General features: G+C 42.1%; 1 protein-coding gene across 5 annotated transcripts in view; it reads left to right on the forward strand.

Moving 5' to 3' along the window:
- LOC126299091 (Bardet-Biedl syndrome 2 protein homolog) overlaps positions 1 to 22,978 on the forward strand; it is a 159,376-nt gene that overhangs the window by 32,506 nt on the left and 103,892 nt on the right. For all 5 annotated transcript variants that reach the window (XM_049990763.1, XM_049990766.1, XM_049990764.1 and 2 more), the window contains one exon: positions 7,709 to 7,848. In XM_049990763.1, coding sequence (XP_049846720.1) covers positions 7,732 to 7,848 — 117 coding nt within the window. In that variant the 5' untranslated portion in view covers positions 7,709 to 7,731. The remainder of the gene's footprint in view (positions 1 to 7,708; positions 7,849 to 22,978) is intronic.

A 22,978-nucleotide genomic window follows, 5' to 3' on the forward strand; every position in this document is an offset into this window, starting at 1 on the left:
CTCTATCCATCTGAGTCACTGAGGGCACAGAGGATAGTGAGACTGCAGGGATTTATCCCTTGCTCGCTCCCCGTGAGACCCACATTCCCAACTTAATGTCCACACACTATATTCGTAGTGCCCTTGCCCATTCCGCTCATTACTCCCAGTAGACGATCTTACCGAGTCCCGTAAGAGTTCGGGCAATGTGTGTGCATCTGTACAGAAGGAGGTCAATGGCTGTTAGCCTTAACTATGTGAAGATGATACCATCTTCCAACAGTTAAGGCCCCGGTTGGGGCACACATTTTCAACTGTCCCCGTTGATGTATATCAACGCCTGTCGGCAGCTTAGGGTCTTGATTTAATTATCATTTCAAATATTATGGATGCTGGTCAATATAGTGGCATGGTATAATGAAGATGGTTGCATGGTCTGCAGCATATCCCATCCAGCAGCACATCAGCAGTTTCATTCCTTGCTTCTACCACAGGGTTCTTGGGACCACATCCACATAGACTTTGTGGGGCATTTCTTGCAGAGTATGTGGATAGTAGTAAAGGATGTCTGTTCACATGTCTACTGTACAATGCAAATGTCCTACACCTTAGCAGAAGCCACCATTTCAGTGTTAGCCGATACATTTGCAAAAGAAGGCATCCATACTTTTGCATGTACACACATGCTTCACAAGATACCGTAAACAGTGTGTCAGGGTATCTTGTTCCACTGCTTGTCATTCCATTTTGTCTTACGCTCGCAAATGGAGCAAGGCAAAACATCTGTGTGCATGCCTCCACATGATCTGTAATTTCTCATCCATTGTATTCACAATCCTTGATTGTAGGACAATCATTTTGCAGTCAGTCACAGATACCAGCTGTCTAAACTTTCTCTATAGGGTTTTGGGAAAAGAATGTCGTCTTCGCTCCAGGAACTCAAACTCCCACTTGAGTTCACAGAGCATTTCCATAATACTCATGTTGATCAAACCTACTTGTAACAAATCTGGCAGTATGCCTCTGAATTGCTTTGATATCTTCCTAAAATGGCTCCCCAGGGGGTCCACAACTCTTTTGTGGATACGTACGTAGTGAGCACGGGACCCCAAGCTAATGTGGCCCTCCTTCCTTTCCGGGCTGCATACCTTCCTTTTCCTCATCCTTCCCCATCCCCCATCTTTGCCCTGTCCTCCCCCATCTTTGCCCTGTCCTCCCCCATCTTCGCCCTGTCCTCCCCCCCCCCCCCCCCTCACCTCCGCCTCTTTCCTTCCCTTTCTCCCCCTCTGGGAGTATGTTTTGTGCCTACCTCCGGAGATGGACACTCTTCGTTTTCTCTGCTTGCAAGTCTTCATCCTTCCTTTGTTCTTCTCTTTTCCTTACCTCTTCTCTTTACCCTTTTCTCTGCTGCGGTGTTTGAGACCTCTCTTCTTTCCTTTCCCTTTCTTTGTTTTTCCCTCTCTCTTTTTTCTTCCCTGTGCGTGTCTGAGGGCCAACCACGCATTTCCACGCATAGCCGATCGCTGGTGGCCAATCAACCGGCCGATCGCTGGTGGCAGGAGCTGCTCTTGAACAACCTATGGATCTGGATCTTCTGCCTTCGGCTGAATGCCGTTCCATGCTGTCGGTCGCAAGCTCTGAGCAGTCGATGAGTTGATGGCAACCTTGGTCACATTCTTCCATTTTCTGTCCACCCTATGTCCATTATCCATTGGAATATCCGAGCCAATCGGGATGAATTGATGAACCTCTTAAGATCCTACTCGCCGGTCATCTTTTGTCTTCAGGAAACAAAGCTGCGTCCCCACAACCGCTTTGTTTTCCCCCATTTTCAGTCAGTCCGATTTAATCTCCCCTCTGTTGAATGAAGGTACTCCAGCGCATGGAGGACTCATGATTCTTCTCCATGATACTCTCCATTATCACCCAATCCCCTTAAACACTTCCTTCCAAGCAGTTGCTGTCCGTCTTTCCCTTTCTGGATACACCTTCTCTCTTTGTACTGTATACATTCCATAGTCCACACCAATGGCTCCAGCTGAATCTCCTCCATCTTCTTGGTCAGCTTCCACCCCCCTATTTGCTGGTTGGGGACTTCAAGTGCCTACCACCCGCTTTGGGAATCTCCACATCCTTGTTGGCGTGGCTCACTATTGATAGACGTCTTCCACCAAGCGGATCTTGTTTGCCTCAACACTGGGGACCCTACATTTTTGTCTGACTCCATGACAAATTTCTCTCATTTGGACCTTTCGGTCGGTACGGTTCTGCTAGCTCGGCGCTTCGAATGGTTCTCCCTTGCTGATACACACTCGAGTAACCACTTTCCATGTGTCCTTCTATTGTAGCCACAACTTCCATATATGCGCCTGAGATGCTGGAAGTTTGCCCAAGCCGATTGGACACTTTTTTCGTGTGTAGCGACATTCGATGACCGTCACTTTCCTAGCGTCGACAATGAGATCACTCATATTACAGGTGTTATTCTTACAGCTGTGGAACGTTCAATACCTTGCACCTTCGAATTGCCCCGGCGCCCCCCAGTTCCCTGTTGGAACGAGGCATGCCGTGACGCAATACGTGAGCAACGACATGCTCTTCGTGTTTTCAGACACCATACTACTTTGGCCAACTGTATCTGCTATAAGCAGTTCCGTGCGCCATGTCGTTGCATCATCCGCGATAGCAAGAAGGCAAGCTGGGACTTCTTTACTAGCTCATTTAACATGTTCACTCCCTCCTCAGAAGTTTGGAGTCGGATTCGATGGTTATCTGGCGCGCCTAGTTTCTCCCCGGTCTGTGGGCTCACTGTCGCGCATGTTACGTTAGTAGACCCCATCACGATTTCTAACACATTGGGTCAACACTTTGCTGAGATTTCGAGCTCTTCAAATTACCCGCCAGCGTTTCTCTCGAAGAAACGTGCAGCAGAAGTGCAACCTCTTGCTTTCTCCTCTCAAAATCGCGAAAGCTACAATACTGTTTTCTCCATGCGGGAACTCCACCATGCACTCTCTTCTTCTCACTCTTCTGCCCCAAGACCGAATGGTATCTACATCCAAATGTTGCTGCATTTACCATACCATAGTCTGTGTTACCTCCTCCCGCCTTTACAATCGAATTTGGACCGACAGTACTTTTCCCAGATGATGGTGGGAAGCTATCATCGTTCCTGTTCTGAAACCTGGAAAGGACAAACATCTCCCCTCTAGCTATCGCCCCATTTCTCTCACGAGTAGTGTATGTAAGGTTTTGGAGCATATGGCTAATTGCCGTTTAGCCTGGTGGCTGGAGTCCCGCAGTCTTTTAACACCTGCCCAATGCGGTTTCCGATAGCATCGTTCTGCAGTTGACCATCTTGTTGCTCTCTCCACTTATATCATGAACAATTTTCTCCGGAAATGCCAAACAGTAGCAATATTTTTTGATCTGGAGAGAGCATACGATACCTGTTGGAGGACAGGACACTGTTCTCTTGGGGCTTTCGTGGTCGGTTGCCCCTTTTTCTTCGCGAATTTATGGCAGAGCGCACATTTAAAGTGCGGGTGAACACTACTCTCTCCCGTACTTTCTCCCAAGAAAACGGTGTACCCCAGAGCTCCGTGCTAAGTGTTGTACTGTTTGCCATTGCCATAAATCCAATTATGGTTTGTCTCCTTCCTGATGTCTCGGGCTCCCTCTTTGTGTTGCAGATTGGTGCTTACCCTATTTGTCTGACTGTTTATGTATATAGAGAACAAAAGCCCTCACATGTTTATGTATATAGAGAACAAGAGCCATCCTGTCACTTCCCTGGGGCACCCCTGACAATACTCTAGTTTGTGATGAACACTCACCATCCAGTAGAACATGCTGGGTTCTGTTACTGAAACAGTCTTCAAGCCACTGACATATCTGGAAACCCTACCCATTATGCCTGGACCTTTATTGTCAGTGTGCAGTGGGGCACTGTGTTAAATGATTTTTGAAAATCTAGGAGTATGGAATATGTCTGTTGCCTTTCATCTGTAGTTCACAGAATATCGTGTGAGAAAAGGGCAAGTTGAGTTTCACATGAGTGATACTGTGTGGGTTTAAGCATTTCTGTCTCAAGGAAATGTGTTGTACTTGAAGTCAGATTATGCTCAAGATTTCTGCAGCAAGTCAGTGTTAAGTATTTGTTCTGTAATTTTGCATGTATGATTATTTACCTTTCTTGTGTATGAGAGACATGTGCTTTTTTTCCATTCACATGTGTCTTAGCATTGGGTGAGAAAGTGGTCATAAATGGATGCTAAGGAAGAGGACTTCCTGTAAGACTGAACTAGAATTCCATCCGTACCTGGTGACTTGCTTTTTTTCCCCAACTCTTTCCATTGCTTTTCAGTACCACAGATACTTATTTCTGTATCTTCCATAAAGGAGTCTGTGCAGAAGTCAAATAATGCTATGTCTGTATGATCCTCCTGAATGAATGATTTCTTTAATGGGGAATTTAAAACTTCACCCTTCCTTTTGCTCTCTTACACTATCACAATAGAATGTTTGATGAGTGAATAGAAGCTTTTGAGGTGCGTAGTAATTTTGCATAAGACCGTAATTTTCTTGGGTTCTTGTCAAGATCTTCCACTAACATGTGATGGTGGAAGCTATTGTGTGCTTCGCTCATCAATCTTTTTATAGATGCACAAATATCTAATAGCCTACGGCTGTCAAAATTTCTGTATCCTGTTTTGACCCAACAGTACAAAAATTTATATTTTCCCAGCATTTTCCAATTTTGTTATTAAACCATGGTGGTTTTTTTCCATTCTTATTCCGTTTATTGGAACACAGTTTCCCAGAGCTGATTTACAATCAGTTTAAACTTTGCCAGTAATTCCTCTGTGTCCACTATACAGGAATTAAATGATGTCCATTTGTTGTCTAAGTGGGATGCTTGCTTGTGATTCTAAGACTGAAAATTTCATCTGTGGGAAGTGCTGTGTTTACACATGGACACTGCGAGAAAACATATTCTGGAAAGCATTTTCATTACAGCAGCTCATGTCACTGGTAGCTTACCCTGGAAGCTGATCTTGTGGCAGGTCATGTTCTATGTGACCTGTGCCTGACCAACATTTTTCACCTAAAGGATGAGCAGTGACCTAAAGATGTGGAAACACATTGATCTCAGGCTGTTGGTCGTAGGTGACAGCTTTTGCTGGGACTTGGTGAATGACACACACATTGGATGGTCATCTAAGCAGAACTGTCATTCGTTGCACATACTGCGCTGTTAACACTGGGAAATGCCTGTCATGAAGGTAGTATTAAGAAGACACATACTCATCTGGAACCAGTGGAGATGTAAAGAAGACAGTACACAGCTGCACATCATGTACCTAGTTCCAGGTGGCAACACCACAAGCTTTTGCTCCATGGTCCATCCTCTGCTAGTCCTGGGACCACATACACCTCAACTTTGCAGACGCATTTGTGAACAGAATGAGGTTACCGTCATGGATGTATACTAAGAGAATGTGTATGTTGTAAGCTTGGTGTCCACCTTGACAGAAGTCACATTCAGTGCATTCACCCAGGTTTTGACCATTTGGTGTTACCCTGCATGCTTGTGTCAGACAGTGGGTACAATTCATTATTGCCACATCCTAGGACTTCTGTCTAGCTGATGTCATAAAACATGACTTCAGTCCTCTGTTCTATCCATCCTCCAACGGTGGAACCGAAGGCTTGATAAGACATTTAAATAGAAAATGTTAAAAGCTGTGGAATCCACTATGACATCATCAACCATAATTCTTTTTTTGGTTCCAACAGTATGACACCAGCCAACAAATTTAGCTCAGCTGAACTACTACATGGGTGACAGCTGCAAATATTCCCTCATCTCCTGACACTACTCCTTCCAGAACCCTGCATCCAGCTCTCACAGTGCTACTTGTAAGGTGTCACTGTCTGGGCTCATTCTTACAGAAGAGATTCCAAGACTTACCAAGCGGGAAAGCGCCGGTAGATAGGCACAATGAATAAAACACACAAACACACACACAGAATTTTGAGCTTTCGCAACCGGCGGCTGCTTCGTCAGAAAAGAGGGAAGGAAAAGGAAAGATGAAAGGATGTGGGTTTTAAGGGAGAGGGTAAGGAGTCATTCCAATCCTGGGAGCGGAAAGACTTACCTTAGGGGGAAAAAAGGATAGGTATATACTCGCAGACATATATGTCTGCTTGTGTGTGTGTGTGTGTGTGTGTGTGTGTGTGTGTGTGTGTGTGTGTGTGCGCGCGCGCGTGTGTATATACCTATCCTTTTTTCCCCCTAAGGTAAGTCTTTCCGCTCCCGGGATTGGAATGACTCCTTACCCTCTCCCTTAAAACCCACATCCTTTTATCTTTCCTTTTCCTTCCCTCTTTCCCGACGAAGCAGCCGCCGGTTGCGAAAGCTCGAAATTCTGTGTGTGTGTTTGTGTGTTTTATTTATTGTGCCTATCTACCGGCGCTTTTCCGCTTGGTAAGTCTTGGAATCTTTGTTTTTAATATGATGATGATGATGATGAGTCCCATACTCCGTTTACCGAGCGTAGGGGAGCGACGCGGGAGACCCGCGCCGCCATACTAGGCAAGGTCCTAGTGGAGGTGGTTTGCCATTGCCTTCCTCCGACCGTAATGGGGATGATTGATGATGATGATGAAGACGACACAAACACCCAGTCATCACGAGGCAGGTGAAAAATCCCTGACCCCGCCGGGAATCGAACCCGGGACCCCGTGCTCGGGAAGCGAGAACGCTACCGCGAGACCACGAGCTGCGGACTGTTTTTAATATATATATATATATAGGGCGCGCTTGCATTTGTTTGCTCGTTTTAAGCATGGGGGGGGGGGGGGGGATCTGGTTCTGTGGCTGGATGAATTTGAATATCTGCCGAAAGAAATAAAGAAATGGGCTTCACGATCAATAGGCAGTGACAATACATGTGATGCCCTACTGTACCATCTTCTCAGCACCACTGCAGCTAATCTCTGTTCGCGACATGACTCTGCTCCATTGGAATTTGCCAGATTCGTCATATTGCCCTGTAATACCACCATGGGACTTTGACTCAGTTAGCAGTACTCAACTTCAGGTTTTTAGCTCGGAAATTCTTTGGGATGTCTGTGCTACTGTTAGTATGTATTACTCATTGCATCATGTAAAAAATGCTGAAAATCTAGAAGTTCAAGTGTCTGTTTGCTCTAATTTGCTCATGTTTCTTATAGACTTTAAATTTTTGCAGGTTCAGGACTCCAGTAATTTAAATTGTATTAATGTTTAATGGTCAATAAATACTATAATTGTAAAAGTTTTTGTTTATTTATTGTCGTTGTCTGCAGTGATACTACTCATTATGCTAGTGATACAAAGATATACGTATTCTTCTTCTACACAATACATGCTAGTGGTTTTTATTTTAATTTTATTTTTTATGGAACAGAAAATGGTGGTCAAAAGAAATTTTTTTCTGTTTCAATTACAAATTTGCTTTGAGATTTGGCTGACATTTTATAAATATGGCTGGTTAGTAAGACAAGATAAGATGCAATGTGGCATAATTATGTCCAACAAATTGTTTTGGGGCTAATTATTATCTTTCTGAAAGTCATTGCTTCTAGTTTTAACATAAATTAACCAAAAGTTTATTTTCATTTTTACATGCCTACTTCTTGTCACTTGTATATCTTAGAATTTTTTTTTTTTTTTTATTTTCAGGCAAAGATTAGAGATTAAGAATAATGGCCTTGCCAGTCTTTACCATTAACCTTAACCACAAGATTCTGCCTGGTCTTGTTACAATTGGAAAGTATGATGGCACACATGCATGTCTCACTGCTGCCACCACAGCTGACCAGGTAATGTATAGTCATTGTTAATTTCAATATACAGGTTTGTTATGTTTATTTGTTAAGTAATTTCTTGTGAGTGAGTAATATTTAGCTTGTTTTGTAGCTCACTTATTGGATCGAAAGATGCCAGTCAGGTTATATCTGTTGCCCATAGTCCACAGATATAGAACAAAGTTCTTAAATATTTAAGTGTAACTTACCATAAGTGTTCAATAAATTTTATTATCCTTCTTTGATGATTCGCATAAGAAAAGTGTAAAAACCACTTTAATTGTAAAAGGGATATTTCTTTTTTATCCCCCTTACACAAAGATTTATTTTCTTTACGTCATTATTTCTTCTTCACAACATGTCCCAATTCTATAAGTGAGATTTCTCTGTCTTGGATAGTTCGAAATTCCGTCTCTATATTTAGTTTAAATTCCTAGTCTTCTATTACTCTCTTTCATTTGAAGTATGTCACAGTGATTATTTGTTGTAGTGGATTTCATTATTGGGCTCACTTCATTTTACAAGAATTTTCCAAACCTTTATTTAGATATCAGTGTAGGGTTACTGACATCAGTTTTCCTTAGTTTTCCAAAATTATGCCTTCTGAATTCTGGGACTATTCCTTTAACAAGGTTGTAAGTTTTGCATTGCTTGATCATTCTCCTGTGAGCCAGTTCTCCGTTTCTTAATCAGATGCTTGTATTTATGGTGGCAAACCAGTAGCAAGAAAAATGGCTGCAAATGCCAAATAAGTACATTATTTGGGCTACAGTTTCCATTTCCCACACTGTCAACCTTGGGAAGCTGCTCTCGTATAATATTATTAATGGGATGTTCATAATACAATTTAAAAGAAGAAATCCGGTCTTCTCTTGCTGTATTGTAAATCATGTGTATTCATTTCACTAAGTGTGTACTATTTTGAATGTCAATTTTAGATTTCTTTTCCCTCTCCTTTCTTTCACACTACTCACAGTTGATCTGTTTATTCTCCTCCATGCAGCATCTGCTGATTACAGGAAAGAACAATAGACCTTTTTGCACCTGAGTTGTTGCATATACAGAATTTTATTTAAAAAAAAATGTTTAAGGTGTATCTGTTTCAAAACTATATCCTATGCAAATGCAAGTCTCCTGGGCTGATTGGAATGCCATGAAGGTGTTGTGACTATAGATTTAAACCTGCATCAAATGTCTTGCTGAAAGTGTAATTAATTGAATATATAGAGTGAATGTTCATACTAGGTCTCTAGGATTCAATCTGACAACTGATGGATACTCTGTTTCAGAGCTGCATTACAAATGAGAAGAATCTACAAATTTGAATGACATTCAGTGGGCAACAAGTCCAGATTTATATGATTACTTATCAGTGTGTAGTGGTATGCACATGCACAACCTCTGGAAGAGCTGAGCGCTGATATTACATGAGTGGGGACTGTACTGTGTGGTGGGAGACTACATGTGGTGGTAGGATAATGTTCCGTCACCCCATCTTTGTGTCTGTCAGCATCTTTATTTGTTGTTATAGTAATCAGTCTGAAGACTGGTATGGTGCAGCTTTCTGTGCTGGTCTACTTCATGCAAATGTTTCCATACCTGCATAACTACATCTACATTGATATCTACATATGTACTCTGTAAGGTGCCATACAGTGCATGGCAGAGGTTACACTGTACCACTAATAATCATTTTCCTTCCTGTTTCACTTGCAAATAGATCAAGGGAAAAACAACTTTCTAAATGCCCTCCTGTGAGCCCTAATTTCTCTTATATTATGTTCATGATCCTTAGCCAAAATGTATGTACCAGTACATTGATGTAGGATCATTATACAGTCAGTTTCAAATGCCGATTCTCTAAATTTTCTCAGTAGCATTCCTCGAAAAGAACCTTGTCTTCCCTACAGGAATTCCCATTTGAGTTCCCAAAGTATCTGCATAATACTTACATGTTGATCGAATTTTCTCTGACAAATCTAGCAGCCTGTCTCTGAATTGCCTCTATCTGTTTCTTTAATCCAACCTGGTGGGAATCCCAAGCACTCAAGCAGTACTCAAGACTGGGTCACACTAGTGTTGTATATGCTGTCTCCTTCATAGGTGAGCTACACTTTCCCAAAGTTTTCCTACATTTAGAGCTAGCAGACTTCATCACACCAATTAGGAACTTTGTTGAAAGCATCTTGTATCTTCCTACAGCCACTGGATGACGGCACCTTCCCATAAACCACAGCATCATCGGCAAACAGTGGCATATTGCTGCTCATCCTGTCCGTCAGTTCATTTATGTATATTGAAAGTCAAAAAAATCATGTTTCACTCCCGTGGTACACTCCAAATGATACCCTTGATTCCGATGAACACTCGCTGTTGAGGACAACATATTGAGTCATATTGCGTAACAAGTCTTTGAGCTGCTCACATATCTTGGAACCTATTCCATATACTCATACCTTTATTAGCAGTCTGCAGTGGGGCACTGTGTCAAATGTTTTTCTGGCATTTAGAAATGTGGAATCTGCTTCATGTACATCTACATCTATGCTCCGCAAGCCACCTGACGGTGTGTGGCGGAGGGTCCTTCATCCATATTTCACAGGATATTCTGAGAAAATGGCAAATTGAGCATGAGCGATGCTTTCTAAAATCATGCTGAGCTGTAAACAGAAGCTCTTCCATCTCAAAGAACTTTATTATATTCGAATTTGGAATGTGTTCAAGAACTGTGCTGCAAACCAATTTTAAGGATATTGGTCCTTAATTTTGCAGGTTATCTCATTTGCCCTTCTTACATAGAGGAGTCACCTTCAGTTTTTTCCAGTCACTTGGACTTTGCGAAGGGTGAAAGATTTGCAATAAATGCAAGCCAAGTAAGGGGCTAATACCACAAAGTACTGTTTGTAAAACTGAATTGTGATACCATACAGATCTGATGATTTATTTGTTTTCAGCTCTTTCAGTTGTTTCTCTACACCACGGATACCTATTAATATGTCCTCCATATGGGATTCTGCATCATAGTCAAACAATGGTGTGTTTGTAAAATCCTCCTGCACGACTGATTTTATAAATGAGAAATTTAGAACTTCAGCTTTCCTTTTGCTATCTTCTGTTGCCACACCAGACTGGTGACGAGTGGGTGGATAGAAGCCTTTGACCTGCTTAACATTTTTATGTATGACCAGAATTCTGTCTGTTTCTCAACTAGATCCTTCACTAAGTTATGATTGTCGTAGTTATTGTATGCTTCACGCATTGACCTTTTCACAGACACAGGAATCTCAACTAATTTTTGCCTGTCATCTTTTGTGCTTACTCTTTTGAGTGGAGAGTGCAAAAGTCTTTGCTTCCTCAGCATTTTCCAAATTTTGTTGTTAAATCACATTGGGGCTTTTCTGTCCTTAGTCCACCTAGTTGGCACCCACTTCTTTAGAATGTGATTTAGAATCCGTTCAAACTTTGCCCATAATTCCTATACTTCCATCATACTATTACTAAATGATCTTTATTCATTGTCTAAGTCGGATGCAAGCTGATCATCTGTGAATTTCTAGCAGAAATACTCTTATAGCCTTCTTTATTGTTTTATTAACTTTAGTAACCATCATTGCAATGATATCGTAATAATTAATCCCTGTCTCTGTACTGACACTGTCGATAAGGTTGGGCCAGTTTGTAGCTGTAAGGTCTGGAATATTTCCATTGCATGTGGGCTGTTGAACTATCTGCACAAGACAGTTTTCAGAAAACATTTCAAAAGAACTTCAAAAGGCTACCTGTCCATGCAATCTACAATGAATTCATACACATCTCAGTCTACACTTGGTAGGCTAAAGTCATCTCTAACTAATACTGCATGATGTGTATCTTTCTGTGCTATTGAATGAAGACTGTTTTAAATGATTCTAAAACTGTCTGAGTGGAATCAGTTGGTCAGTAAAAACATCAGAAAATTCATGTGTGTTCACCTAGATCTGTTACGTACATCCAAATAACTTCACAGTCACACTCAGGATTGACCTCATTAGAGACAGTACTTTTCTCGACTACAATGAATACTCAACCTTCTAGGGTGTCTAATCTGTCTTTCCGATATACACTCCTGGAAATGGAAAAAAAGAACACATTGACACCGGTGTGTCAGACCCACCATACTTTCTCCGGACACTGCGAGAGGGCTGTACAAGCAATGATCACACGCACGGCACAGCTGACACACCAGGAACCGCGGTGTTGGCCGTCGAATGGCGCTAGCTGCGCAGCATTTGTGCACCGCCGCCGTCAGTGTCAGCCAGTTTGCCGTGGCATACGGAGCTCCATCGCAGTCTTTAACACTGGTAGCATGCCGCGACAGCGTGGACGTGAACCGTATGTGCAGTTGACGGACTTTGAGCGAGGGCGTATAGTGGGCATGCGGGAGGCCATGTGGACGTACCGCCGAATTGCTCAACACGTGGGGCGTGAGGTCTCCACAGTACATCGATGTTGTCGCCAGTGGTCGGCGGAAGGTGCACGTGCCCGTCGACCTGGGACCGGACCGCAGCGACGCATGGATGCACGCCAAGACTGTAGGATCCTACGCAGTGCCGTAGGGGACCACACCGCCACTGCCCATCAAATTAGGGACACTGTTGCTCCTGGGGTGTCGGCGAGGACCATTCGCAACCGTCTCCATGAAGCTGGGCTCCGGTCACGTGCACCGTTAGGCCGTCTTCTGCTCACGCCCCAACATCGTGCAGCCCGCCTCCAGTGGTGTCGCGACAGGCGTGAATGGAGGGACGAATGGAGACGTGTCGTCATCAGCGATGAGAGTCGCTTCTGCCTTGGTGCCAATGATGGTCGTATGCGTGTTTGGCGCCGTGCAGGTGAGCGCCACAATCAGGACTGCATACGACCGAGGCACACAGGGCCAACACCCGGCATCATGGTGTGGGGAGCGATCTCCTACACTGGCCGTACACCTCTGGTGATCGTTGAGGGGACACTGAATAGTGCACGGAACATCCAAACCGTCATCGAACCCATCGTTCTACCATTCCTAGACCGGCAAGGGAACTTGCTGTTCCAACAGGACAATGCACGTGCGCATGTATCCCGTGCCACCCAACATGCTCTAGAAGGTGTAAGTCAACTAACCTGGCCAGCAAGATCTCCGGATCTGTCCCCCATTGAGCATGTTTGGGACTGGATGAAGCGTCGTCTCACGCGGTCTGCACGTCCAGCACGAACGCTGGTCCAACTGAGGTGCCAGGTGGAAATGGCATGGCAAGCCGTTCCACATGACTACATCCAACATCTCTACGATCGTCTCCATGGGAGAATAGCAGCCTGCATTGCTGCGAAAGGTGGATATACACTGTACTAGTGCCGACATTTTGCATGCTCTGTTGCCTGTGTCTATGTGCCTGTGGTTCTGTCAGTGTGATCATGTGATGTATCTGACCCCAGGAATGTGTCAATAAAGTTTCCCCTTCCTGGGACAATGAATTCACGGTGTTCTTATTTCAATTTCCAGGAGTGTACATTCCGTGTCTTGCTAAATATTTCAAAGCTTTCTACTTGGTGTCTCTTCCAGCTCTTGGTTCTTTGAACAATTTGAGCGTGGCAAATTTCTTGGGGAGGGGGGGGGGGGGGGAGCAGTAAATTCAGAAACTTTGTGGCAAATACTTCGGTAATTTACTGATAAAATTTTGACAATGGAAGCATTTTTGCTCTGAACCTGGCCTAATTTAGCCTACTATTTGCGTGTGGGGTGGTGACTGGTCATCAGGGTATATTTTTATTAGTTGCTTAATGTACTCACCATATCTTTAGCAATCATTTGTAATGCATACCATAAGCTTCTGTCTTCTTGTCGTTGTCTGTTTTAGCATCCATATCTTACTAATGCTATCCTCCAAATAAATACCTATGCCTTGTAAACACTTTAATTTATATTTCTTGTTAATGAATTTCTATTCTCTGATAAAAACTTTTCTTTTGTTATCAGTCAGCATTTTATGTTCACTGACCCTGACAACTCAGGTCTTTAGAGTGTATTCCAGTCAACAGTGTCACTGTAGGGTCAATATTGCTTTGTGTGTTCTTACTTTTCTCCAAAACGCAAACTGATCTTCCCATAAATCAGCTTCTATCAGCAATTTCATCCTTCTGTAGTTGATTCAAAGTTAGTCTCTGTTGAGCAGTTCACATACTGAGTATACATGGAGTTCATGTGGATGACAGTATTAAAGATTTTAAATCTTGAATGAAAGGCAAATAAAAATGAGTATGTTTTTTATTATGTTCAGCCACTATATGGTGCTCCAAAAAGTAAGCAGGAACATAAATCATCTTGTATGTAATTTAGGGTAAGCTAAACCTTCTCAACAATGGGCTCAGTTACCAGACATAAAGACACTCCGTGTGGTCTTTGTCGCATCTTTTAAGATCATTTACTGATGATATTTAATGGAATTCCTTTGATTGTTTCTTATCATCAGATGTGTTGTAAGCTATGCAAGAATCACCATTAACGACAATATAGTCCAGAAAAATGTCTTGTTGCTCCATCACTGAGAAACATGGCACAGCAGTTGTTACTCTGATTTATGTTCAAGGAGTAGTATGTATCAAATCCACATATGGCCAACTAGATACTTGTTTATTGTGGTTAAAACACTGCAGGCAGATACATGGATATTTCCATCTACTAGGCCTCGTCGAAATTCATCTTCTATTGTTTCCAGCCTGAACTAGAGCTATTTCTCTAATACGTCACTTTGACAGTACCTTAAAATATAATACTCCTCTTCAGTTTTGTCCCAGTACTTATTCTGCATCATTACACTGGAACATCAAACTGGATTCTTCATTGTTATTATCTGTGATTGTAACTGATACAAACAGTGGGTTCTCGAAACCACCTCTCCCTGCAGTGCCAGGGGCTAGAATAGACCCACAGTAACTTACCCGTGTGTGCCGAGGAGAAGGTGCCTGTCGAGTTCGTGGCACCAGGACTCCATTCAATGGCTACTATGCCAGGTAGCCTTTGCCATAGTAGGGTGGCACTATGGGGAAAGCTTGTGATCTTAGTGGCATCAGGGTAAACTATCCACAATGAAATGTATCAAACTTACCCATACCAGAGGCCATGCAATCATAGCCCAGATAGAAAACAAGATTTTAATGCAGAGGCTTAGAACCCCATGACATTTCCATCCTTTGCCTCACCATGGGATGAGAGTCTGGCAAGGAGAAATTGAGATGAACAGTTTTCCCAGTTCTTAGTAGGCTCCAGGACATATGGGGAATCTTCTGCAATAATGAAGCCACTGCTTTTCATTGAAAATATTGAGGATTGTGACAAGCTCAAGGATATAACAGTTACCACATCTCCTTGCAACAGACTCAACAGGATTGAAGGTGTTGTCTTCCACTGGAACACAATGTTAGAGACAGAGGAGGAACTGTGCACTAACCTAGAGTCACGTGGAGTGCATTTTGTTTATCATATTCAGAGAAGAGCTAAGGAAACAGGATGGACACTGGAGCTTTCATTCTAGCTTTCATTGGAAATGTTTCACCTGAGAAAGTTAAGGTTATGTTTTATACGTATGTTGTCAAACCCTGTTTTCCTCCTATAAGATGTTTTAGTTGCCAGATGTTTGGATATATGTTCTCCTGCTATACTAATGAGGCTATGTGTGGGACATGCAGAACAATTACTCATAAGGGCAGTTGTTGCGAATGGCCCCCTATGTGTGTAAACTGCTGAGACCACCAACCCTTTCATTTGCCAACATGTTCAGTTTTCAAGAGGAACAAGAAAATCTGAAAGACTTATCAAGGTGCTAAGAAAATATTTAAATGACTCCACCCAATTGATATGATTTCAAACTTTGCAAACACTGTGTGTCAAAATCCACACCTAATGTGATGTCATGGTTTCAAACTGCAACATCTGGCCCTAGTCACATGTCAATTACTGCTTTTCATTTAGTGGAGGGGACATCAGCTCTCTCCCAAATCCATAGCACTGCTGGTTACCACCCCATCGGCACAACCAAAAAATGCCTCATCCTCTGGCATAACCAGGGAAGAGGACACCTGCCAAGGTAGACAAGAATGGCCTCCTTCTGTCCCAGAAGTCAAGACAGGAAAATCCTTTCAGGAATGAAAACCTCTCACAGGCAAGAAAAAGAAGAAAAAGTTAAATTGAAATCTGCTGCTGGCGTACACCCATCCCCCTCTCTGTTTAAGCTTATGAATACCAATGAAGAATCACACATTCAGATGGAACATGACTCTACAGCAAAGTCCTGTTTCCCCTTTGCTGCATTGTCAGATCATAATCTGAAAATGTTACTTCAATGTAACTGTAATGGTTACCATTTCCACGTGGCCAGACTCCATCACTTAATGGCTACTTACTCTGCACTAGGGGTGGCATTTCAGGAGAGAGAGTTCTCTGAAACCCAACTCCTTATTATTAAAAATTACAAATCCTGCTGTAAAAATTGTGTTAATACCTAGAGGGCATCTGAAGGAATCTGAATGCCCATACATACTTGACTCTTTCAGTGAGCAGGTGCCATTGAACACTGTATTAGAAGTTGTGGCTGTTAGTGTCCATCTGCCAGTTAAGGTAACAGTATGTAATAACTGTCTACCCCCAGACACATGTACATCATATCCTCAACTGGTTGAGGTAGTGCAACAACTGCTTCCACCCTTCCTCCTTCTGGGGGACTTCAGTGCCCACAATCTTCTGTGAGGCTACACAAATGCACCTAGCATTGGCCATATAATAGAGCAGTTTGTTTGAGACCTGAAGGTGTCTACCTACTAATGAAGATGTGACACATTTCAGTATGTCTCATGAAACATACTCAGCCATAGACACAGTCTGCAGCCTGAGCATCATGCTACATCCATGGCAGCCTCTTATCACTCTCTTTTTCTCAAACTACCGACCAGTGGAATAAGCACCACACTGGTCATTTCAGAAAACCAACTGGCAAGCTTTCACCTCCAAAGCAACTTTTGAAGCCAGTCAAGAAAAATGTACCAAAGGAGCAACATAAGATACTGTTGACAAGATTATACATGCTGCGGAAGCAGTGATACCCTGTCCTTCAGGCCCTTCCCACTGGATACCTGTACCGTGATGGTCTGGAGAAATCGCTGCAGTTATCGGAGAATACTGAGGTGCGCTTCAGTTACACAAACTCCATCCTTCTGTGGAACATTTATTAGCATTTAGCAGACTTCAAATGAAGGCATTGGTTTTAATAAAAAAGGGAGAGTGTTGGAACAGTATAAATCATGTGTGAGGCCCCACACTGCATTGTCTCAAGTGTTGACTAAACCCCACCACATTAGCAGCCACCCATTGTCCACTGTAGTTTCTGCTTTCTCCCTCAGTGGCAATATCTGTACTTCTCCTGCAGTTGCTTAGTGGTTTGTGGCACACTTCGCCGAAGTGTCCACATACAGTATGTATCATCATAATTTCCTGACATGGAAATGCCTAGCAGAACAAAACTATGTATCCTATTCCATTTAGGGGATGGGAGTAATGAACTGCTTTAATAGTGTGTTGAGAGGCAGCTCCTGGACTTGATGAAATCCACAGTCAAATGCTTGAATACCATTATTATTCATATCCTGGAAGTAGGGAAAGACCCTCAATTTTTGACTAATTATCAACCAGTCTTGCTAACGAACTGGCTGTGTAAATTATGAGGGGCGTTCAATAAGGAAAGTAACAAATTTTTTTCTGAAAGCAGGTTGGTTTTATTCAGGATTCCAATACAGCATATTATTCCCCACTATTTTAGTTACAAAACTCTATTTATAAAATAATCTCCATTCGGTGTGACAGCATTATGTCACCTTACTGGGAGGGCCTGTATGCTCACACAGTAAAACTACTGGTCATCCATGTACTGCTTACCGCAGAGTGCAAACTTTGACCAAACAGGTGGCAGTCGGAGAGTGCAAGATCTGTGCTGTAGTGGGGATGAGGAAGAACAGTCAAATGAAGATTTGTGAGCTCCTGTCAGGTGTGCAGACTTTTGTGATGACTTGTATTGTCATGGAGAAGGAGAAGTTCATTTGCATTTTTGTGATGACAGACACATTGAACTCATTTCTTCAATTTCCTGATGGTAGTACAATACACTTTTGAGTTGATTGTTGCACCATGAGGGAGGACTTCAAACACAATAAACCCTTCAGAGTCCTAGAAGACTGTCACCATGACTTTACTGGCTGAGGCTGCAGCTTTGAGCTTTTTCTTTGGAGGAAAGGTGGTGTGGCATCAATCCACAGATTGATGTTTTGGCTCCTGTTTGAAGTGATGAACCCATTTCTCATCACCTGTGATGATGATTGACAAAGAATTGTCATGATCTGTCTTGTAATGCACAAATAATTCACACTGATGGTCCTCAGTTACTCTTTATGGTCTTCTCTTAGACAGTGAAGAACCCAGCAGGCACGCATATTTGAATACCCCAACTGGTGGACGAGTGTGTCAGCATTACTAACAGGGACATCCAGCTGAGCAGCAAGGTGTTTGATTGTGAACTGTCAACCACCTTGAATGAGATTGTCCGCATGTTCCAACATTGCAGGAGTTGCAGCTGTGTGCAGCTGGCTGGCACCCAGATAAGACAGGTTTGCACAACCTTGTTGTGATGATGACAGATGCATTGCCCAAAGGCTCAGTGTGCTTTTATTTATTGCCAGGTGTCTGTAGACGTTCTGCAAGTGCCTATGAATGTCTTGGATGCTCTGATTTTCCACCAAAAGAAACTCAGTGACAGCTCTGTACTTGGAATGTGCCTCTATTCAAGAGGTCATTTCGAAAGAGACATACTGTTCCACCACCTATTGGAACTGTGAAACTATAGGGGCTGAAATGGGAATGTTCCATGATGCCCCCACAACAAATTCCACATTTTTTCATGTGAAATTGTCTGAGGAAAAAAGTTGTGCATTATGTATTCAATGTCCTTCATATTTGAAAGAGTGCTTAACCAATGGCTGTGTTAGTGCCTAGGTGCCAGAGATTACTTACCACACGTTTAAAGTGGCTTTTGAGCACTCCAGTCCACCACAGACTAACTGATTCATCTGGAATCTACAGTATGCATTGCTTTGGTGCATCGCCAATGCCTGATTGCTGTGTTGTTTGACCTGCATAATGCTTAAAATATACAGCCTGGCACCATCACATCCTGTCTACTTGAGCATGAATGGAGCTTCTGGGACTGCTTACCCATTTTTACCAAGAATTTCCAATCCTTTCAACTGTTCTGGGTCCAGGTAGACTTAACCGTCAGCAACCAGTCTGTACAGTATGTGCAGGAAGCTGACGTCCCTCAGTGGTCAGTTGTGAGTGTAACCCTTTTCGCCATTGCAGTCAGTGGTATTGCAACTGCTGTAAGATCCACAATTCACAGTCACTGTACATGGACAACCTTTGCCTGTATTACAACTCTGCATCATTGTGCAACACAGAGCTCCAACTTCAGGGGCCATACAGAAAATACATAATTGGGCCCTGAATCGTGGATGTCAATTTTCTTACATGAAAACTCATCATGCACTGTTATGGATGCAGGCTGTTCATCCACACCCAGATTTTTATTTTAGTTACCAGCTACATGAAGTCGTTGAAAGTTTCAAATATTTAAGCATTTTCTTTGGCAGTAGGTCAACAAGGTTACCATATGTACACAAGCTCAAGGAAAATTGCATGAGCAAAGTTAATACACTCAGATTTCTCTGCAGTACCTCCTGGAGTGCAGACCACACAGTTCTTCAGTGATTCTATTAAGCTTTGATTTTATCTTGCCTGGACTACAGATGTGCTGCCTAAGGTTCAACAGCACCATCAGTATTGCACTTGTTAGACCCAGTCCATCACAGTGGTGTGCACTTAGCAGGTGGAGCCTACTGTACGGGTCCCGTGAACAGCTTCCTGATGAAAGCTGGTATCTGACCACTAAGGGTCAGACATGTGGTCACAGTCTGTCACGTACCTACCAATCTGTGTTACTTGACTCTGTTTCACAACCAGCAGTTCAGATTGTTTACAAAGCACCCAAAAATGGATAGACCAGCTGGGATACAATTTGAAGCTCTGTGCATGGACCTCCGACTGCCCCTATTGTCGTGTACACAGAGTATCCAATAAGCATGTCCCATAGAGTGTACCCAGTCCTATAATTTGGATGGACCTCTACCATGTGTCAAATGAAAATATAGGCTCCACAATTCTCAGGCGATTGATTATTCCTTTCAGTTCACCGCGACTACCCCAATGCGACATGCATCTATACAGCTGGACTGAAAGTCAACAGAAGAGTTGATTATGCTTTTGCACACACATGAGGCAGCATGAGAATTATTCTCTGCTGAGTGCATGCAGTGTATACACTGCAGAGTTGACCTCTATATCATGAGCTCTGGAATACATTAAAACTCTCATGACAAAGGACTTCTTGATTAGAATAACTGTTACTGAAACTGTCATAAGGTGCACTTGGAGAACATTTATTTATTGATGACTGGTTCGGACGTCTTGTCCATTAGCCTGAGGAACAAAATACTGGAGATGTTACAATATATAGGAATAAGGTTTACAAAATTGCATTACAATAGAAACTTAGGCTCTACAACAGTAGTACTGTTCAAAATAGATGACATACAATAAATGTAACTCTTGCATTACACCAGTCATACGACTGGAAAATTGACCATGAGATCCTTCTAACATGGTCTCCAGATGTGCTTATCGCTAACTGTCAGAACGAAAACTACAGTATCATTGTGACCTAGGAGTCACTGGTGGCGACATACATCCAAGGAGTGGGGCATTTTATTGTAACCCAAACATGATCTACAAAACTTTACATGAAAGGCATTGTTGACAAGTTGTTCATTGAAAACATAAATAAACATATAAATCACTAAGTGGAATGTACAAACATTAGATACAGTGATAGCACACATGATGTATTTTAGAACATCAGGCATTAAAACTGCATAACAGGATTTGTAAATAATAGATAGTAAGATTATTAAAATTAATACAATTCATTCTTGTCAAGTTGTTGCAGGTACAGGACTAAACGTTATAAAATGTAAATCAGTACTTCTATATAAAGACAACTTGTAGTTTAACATTGTTAGCAAAATTCTCAAAAAGTTTTTTTCTGATTTGCTTCAAATTTTTACGTGATGCTCTACTAAACATTCAGGCAGACATAGGCCACATATCTTTTTAATACATAAATGTGTGTGTAGTACACAAAACGAGAAACATAGTTAGCATCAATGTTAAGAAGTTCTTGGCTGAGTTATTTCCTATTTTTGTGTGAAACTCTAATAACCTTTCAGACAAATATAAGCTACATAATTTTTTTTTTAAATTTGGTAAACAAATATGTGTATGTAATATGTATAGGGGAAACGTTGTTTGCAAGAATCTTGAAAGTTATGGTCTCTCTACTTTTTAAACAACGATGTACAGCTTTTCTGTTAAAACTAATTGCTACAAATAAAATGTGGCACTGTGAAAAAAATAGGGAGTTTCCTTTTCTTTCTTGCAGTCAGTTTTAACTTAGATGTCAGGGCATTTAAACCTTTAGACAACTTGTTTCTTCCATATATATACACACAACACTGTGCTGTTTTGTTTCCTTTGTCACAGTCAGTTTCAAGAGGAAAGAGGAATGTTGTATTTGTGGCTTATCAACTGATGATTAGAATACTACAGTGGAGTCTGAATCATTTGAAACTTTGCAAGTCTATCAGTTCACAACTTAAAATTATGAGAAATACTGTCATTGCAGCTACTATCCTCATAGATCCAGCAACTGGGATGTCTCCCAACTGATTTACCCATTTCTTTTAAGTGATTTCATTTATTAGTCAATGTTTTAATTTGCAATAACAATAAACAAGACTCAAGATTGGAGTAAGAGGGGAAGAGGAGATGAACAGAGAGGAGAAGGGGGGAAAATGTACAGAGAGGGGAAAGGAGAAGATAAACAAAGGGAGAGGTGAGGACGAGATGGAGGGAGATGGGGGGGGGAGGGGGGGGTGGACAGTGTGAGAGGGGAGGAGTAGGTGATGGATAAAGAGAGATGGGAGGAAGATGAAGTGGGCAATAGAGAGGGGGGAGGATATGGACAGAGAGGGGGAGGAGAAGTAGATTAGGATGTATACACAATTTCCATACACATGTAGCAGTTGTGAAGATTTGCTAGTATAAGTACATCAAGTACCAGTGATGCCGCATATGGTATCTTCTGATATCACTGGGTAGCAACACCATGTCAAAAGCTTTGGGTATTTTATTACAAGCAATTTACAAAACATTGGTAAGTTGCCATCATGACAAAAATTAACAGTTGAAATAAAACCTTATGAAATATAACTAGGATCTGCATGTTAAAAATATGATGTCATGTCCAGTGTATTCCAAGACCATTGTAACAGGACCTAAGATAAATTTTTGGAAGTTAAAGTGAAAAAACAGATTGTATCATAGTATGGATTAGTGTGAGGCACCTATGTCGTGTGGGCATGATTCCTCATGTCATATACAGTCATATACAAAAGGTCTTAAACTAGATAAGAAATGCCTGTTGTAAACATTGTCTGCATAAAAAAGGACCCTATCTCTTACAGCTGTGTTCAATTTCTGTTAAGTACTCCATGCCATGTTCTAACTATTGCCCATCACAGGGTCTTAATCAAGGAAAAGTACTTCCTTTTAAAGACGTGTTAGCCTATTTAGCATGCGGGTGGTACATGAGTCAGTGGGCCATAACTATGGTACCTTAAGGCTTATGATAAAAGATGCCCATTTGATAAAGCATCCTAAAATTACACAAGCTGATGGGCCATGGTTAAGCTATGTTACCTCAAATGCTAAAGTGCTCATTTGATCACAAGAGGTTGTTCACAAGAAAAGTATCATACCTCACACAGCTGTTTGACAGCCTTTGTGAAGTACTTCATGCCGTATAGTTATTCGTGCCTGTTGTGGAGTCCTGATAGGGAAAGGATAACACCCATTTAAAGATCTGCTGATATCTAAGGCATGCTATTGCATCTATTGCACTCATTGGTGGACCATAAC

This window comes from Schistocerca gregaria, chromosome X (assembly GCF_023897955.1).
Source record: "Schistocerca gregaria isolate iqSchGreg1 chromosome X, iqSchGreg1.2, whole genome shotgun sequence".
Taxonomy (NCBI): domain Eukaryota; kingdom Metazoa; phylum Arthropoda; class Insecta; order Orthoptera; family Acrididae; genus Schistocerca; species Schistocerca gregaria.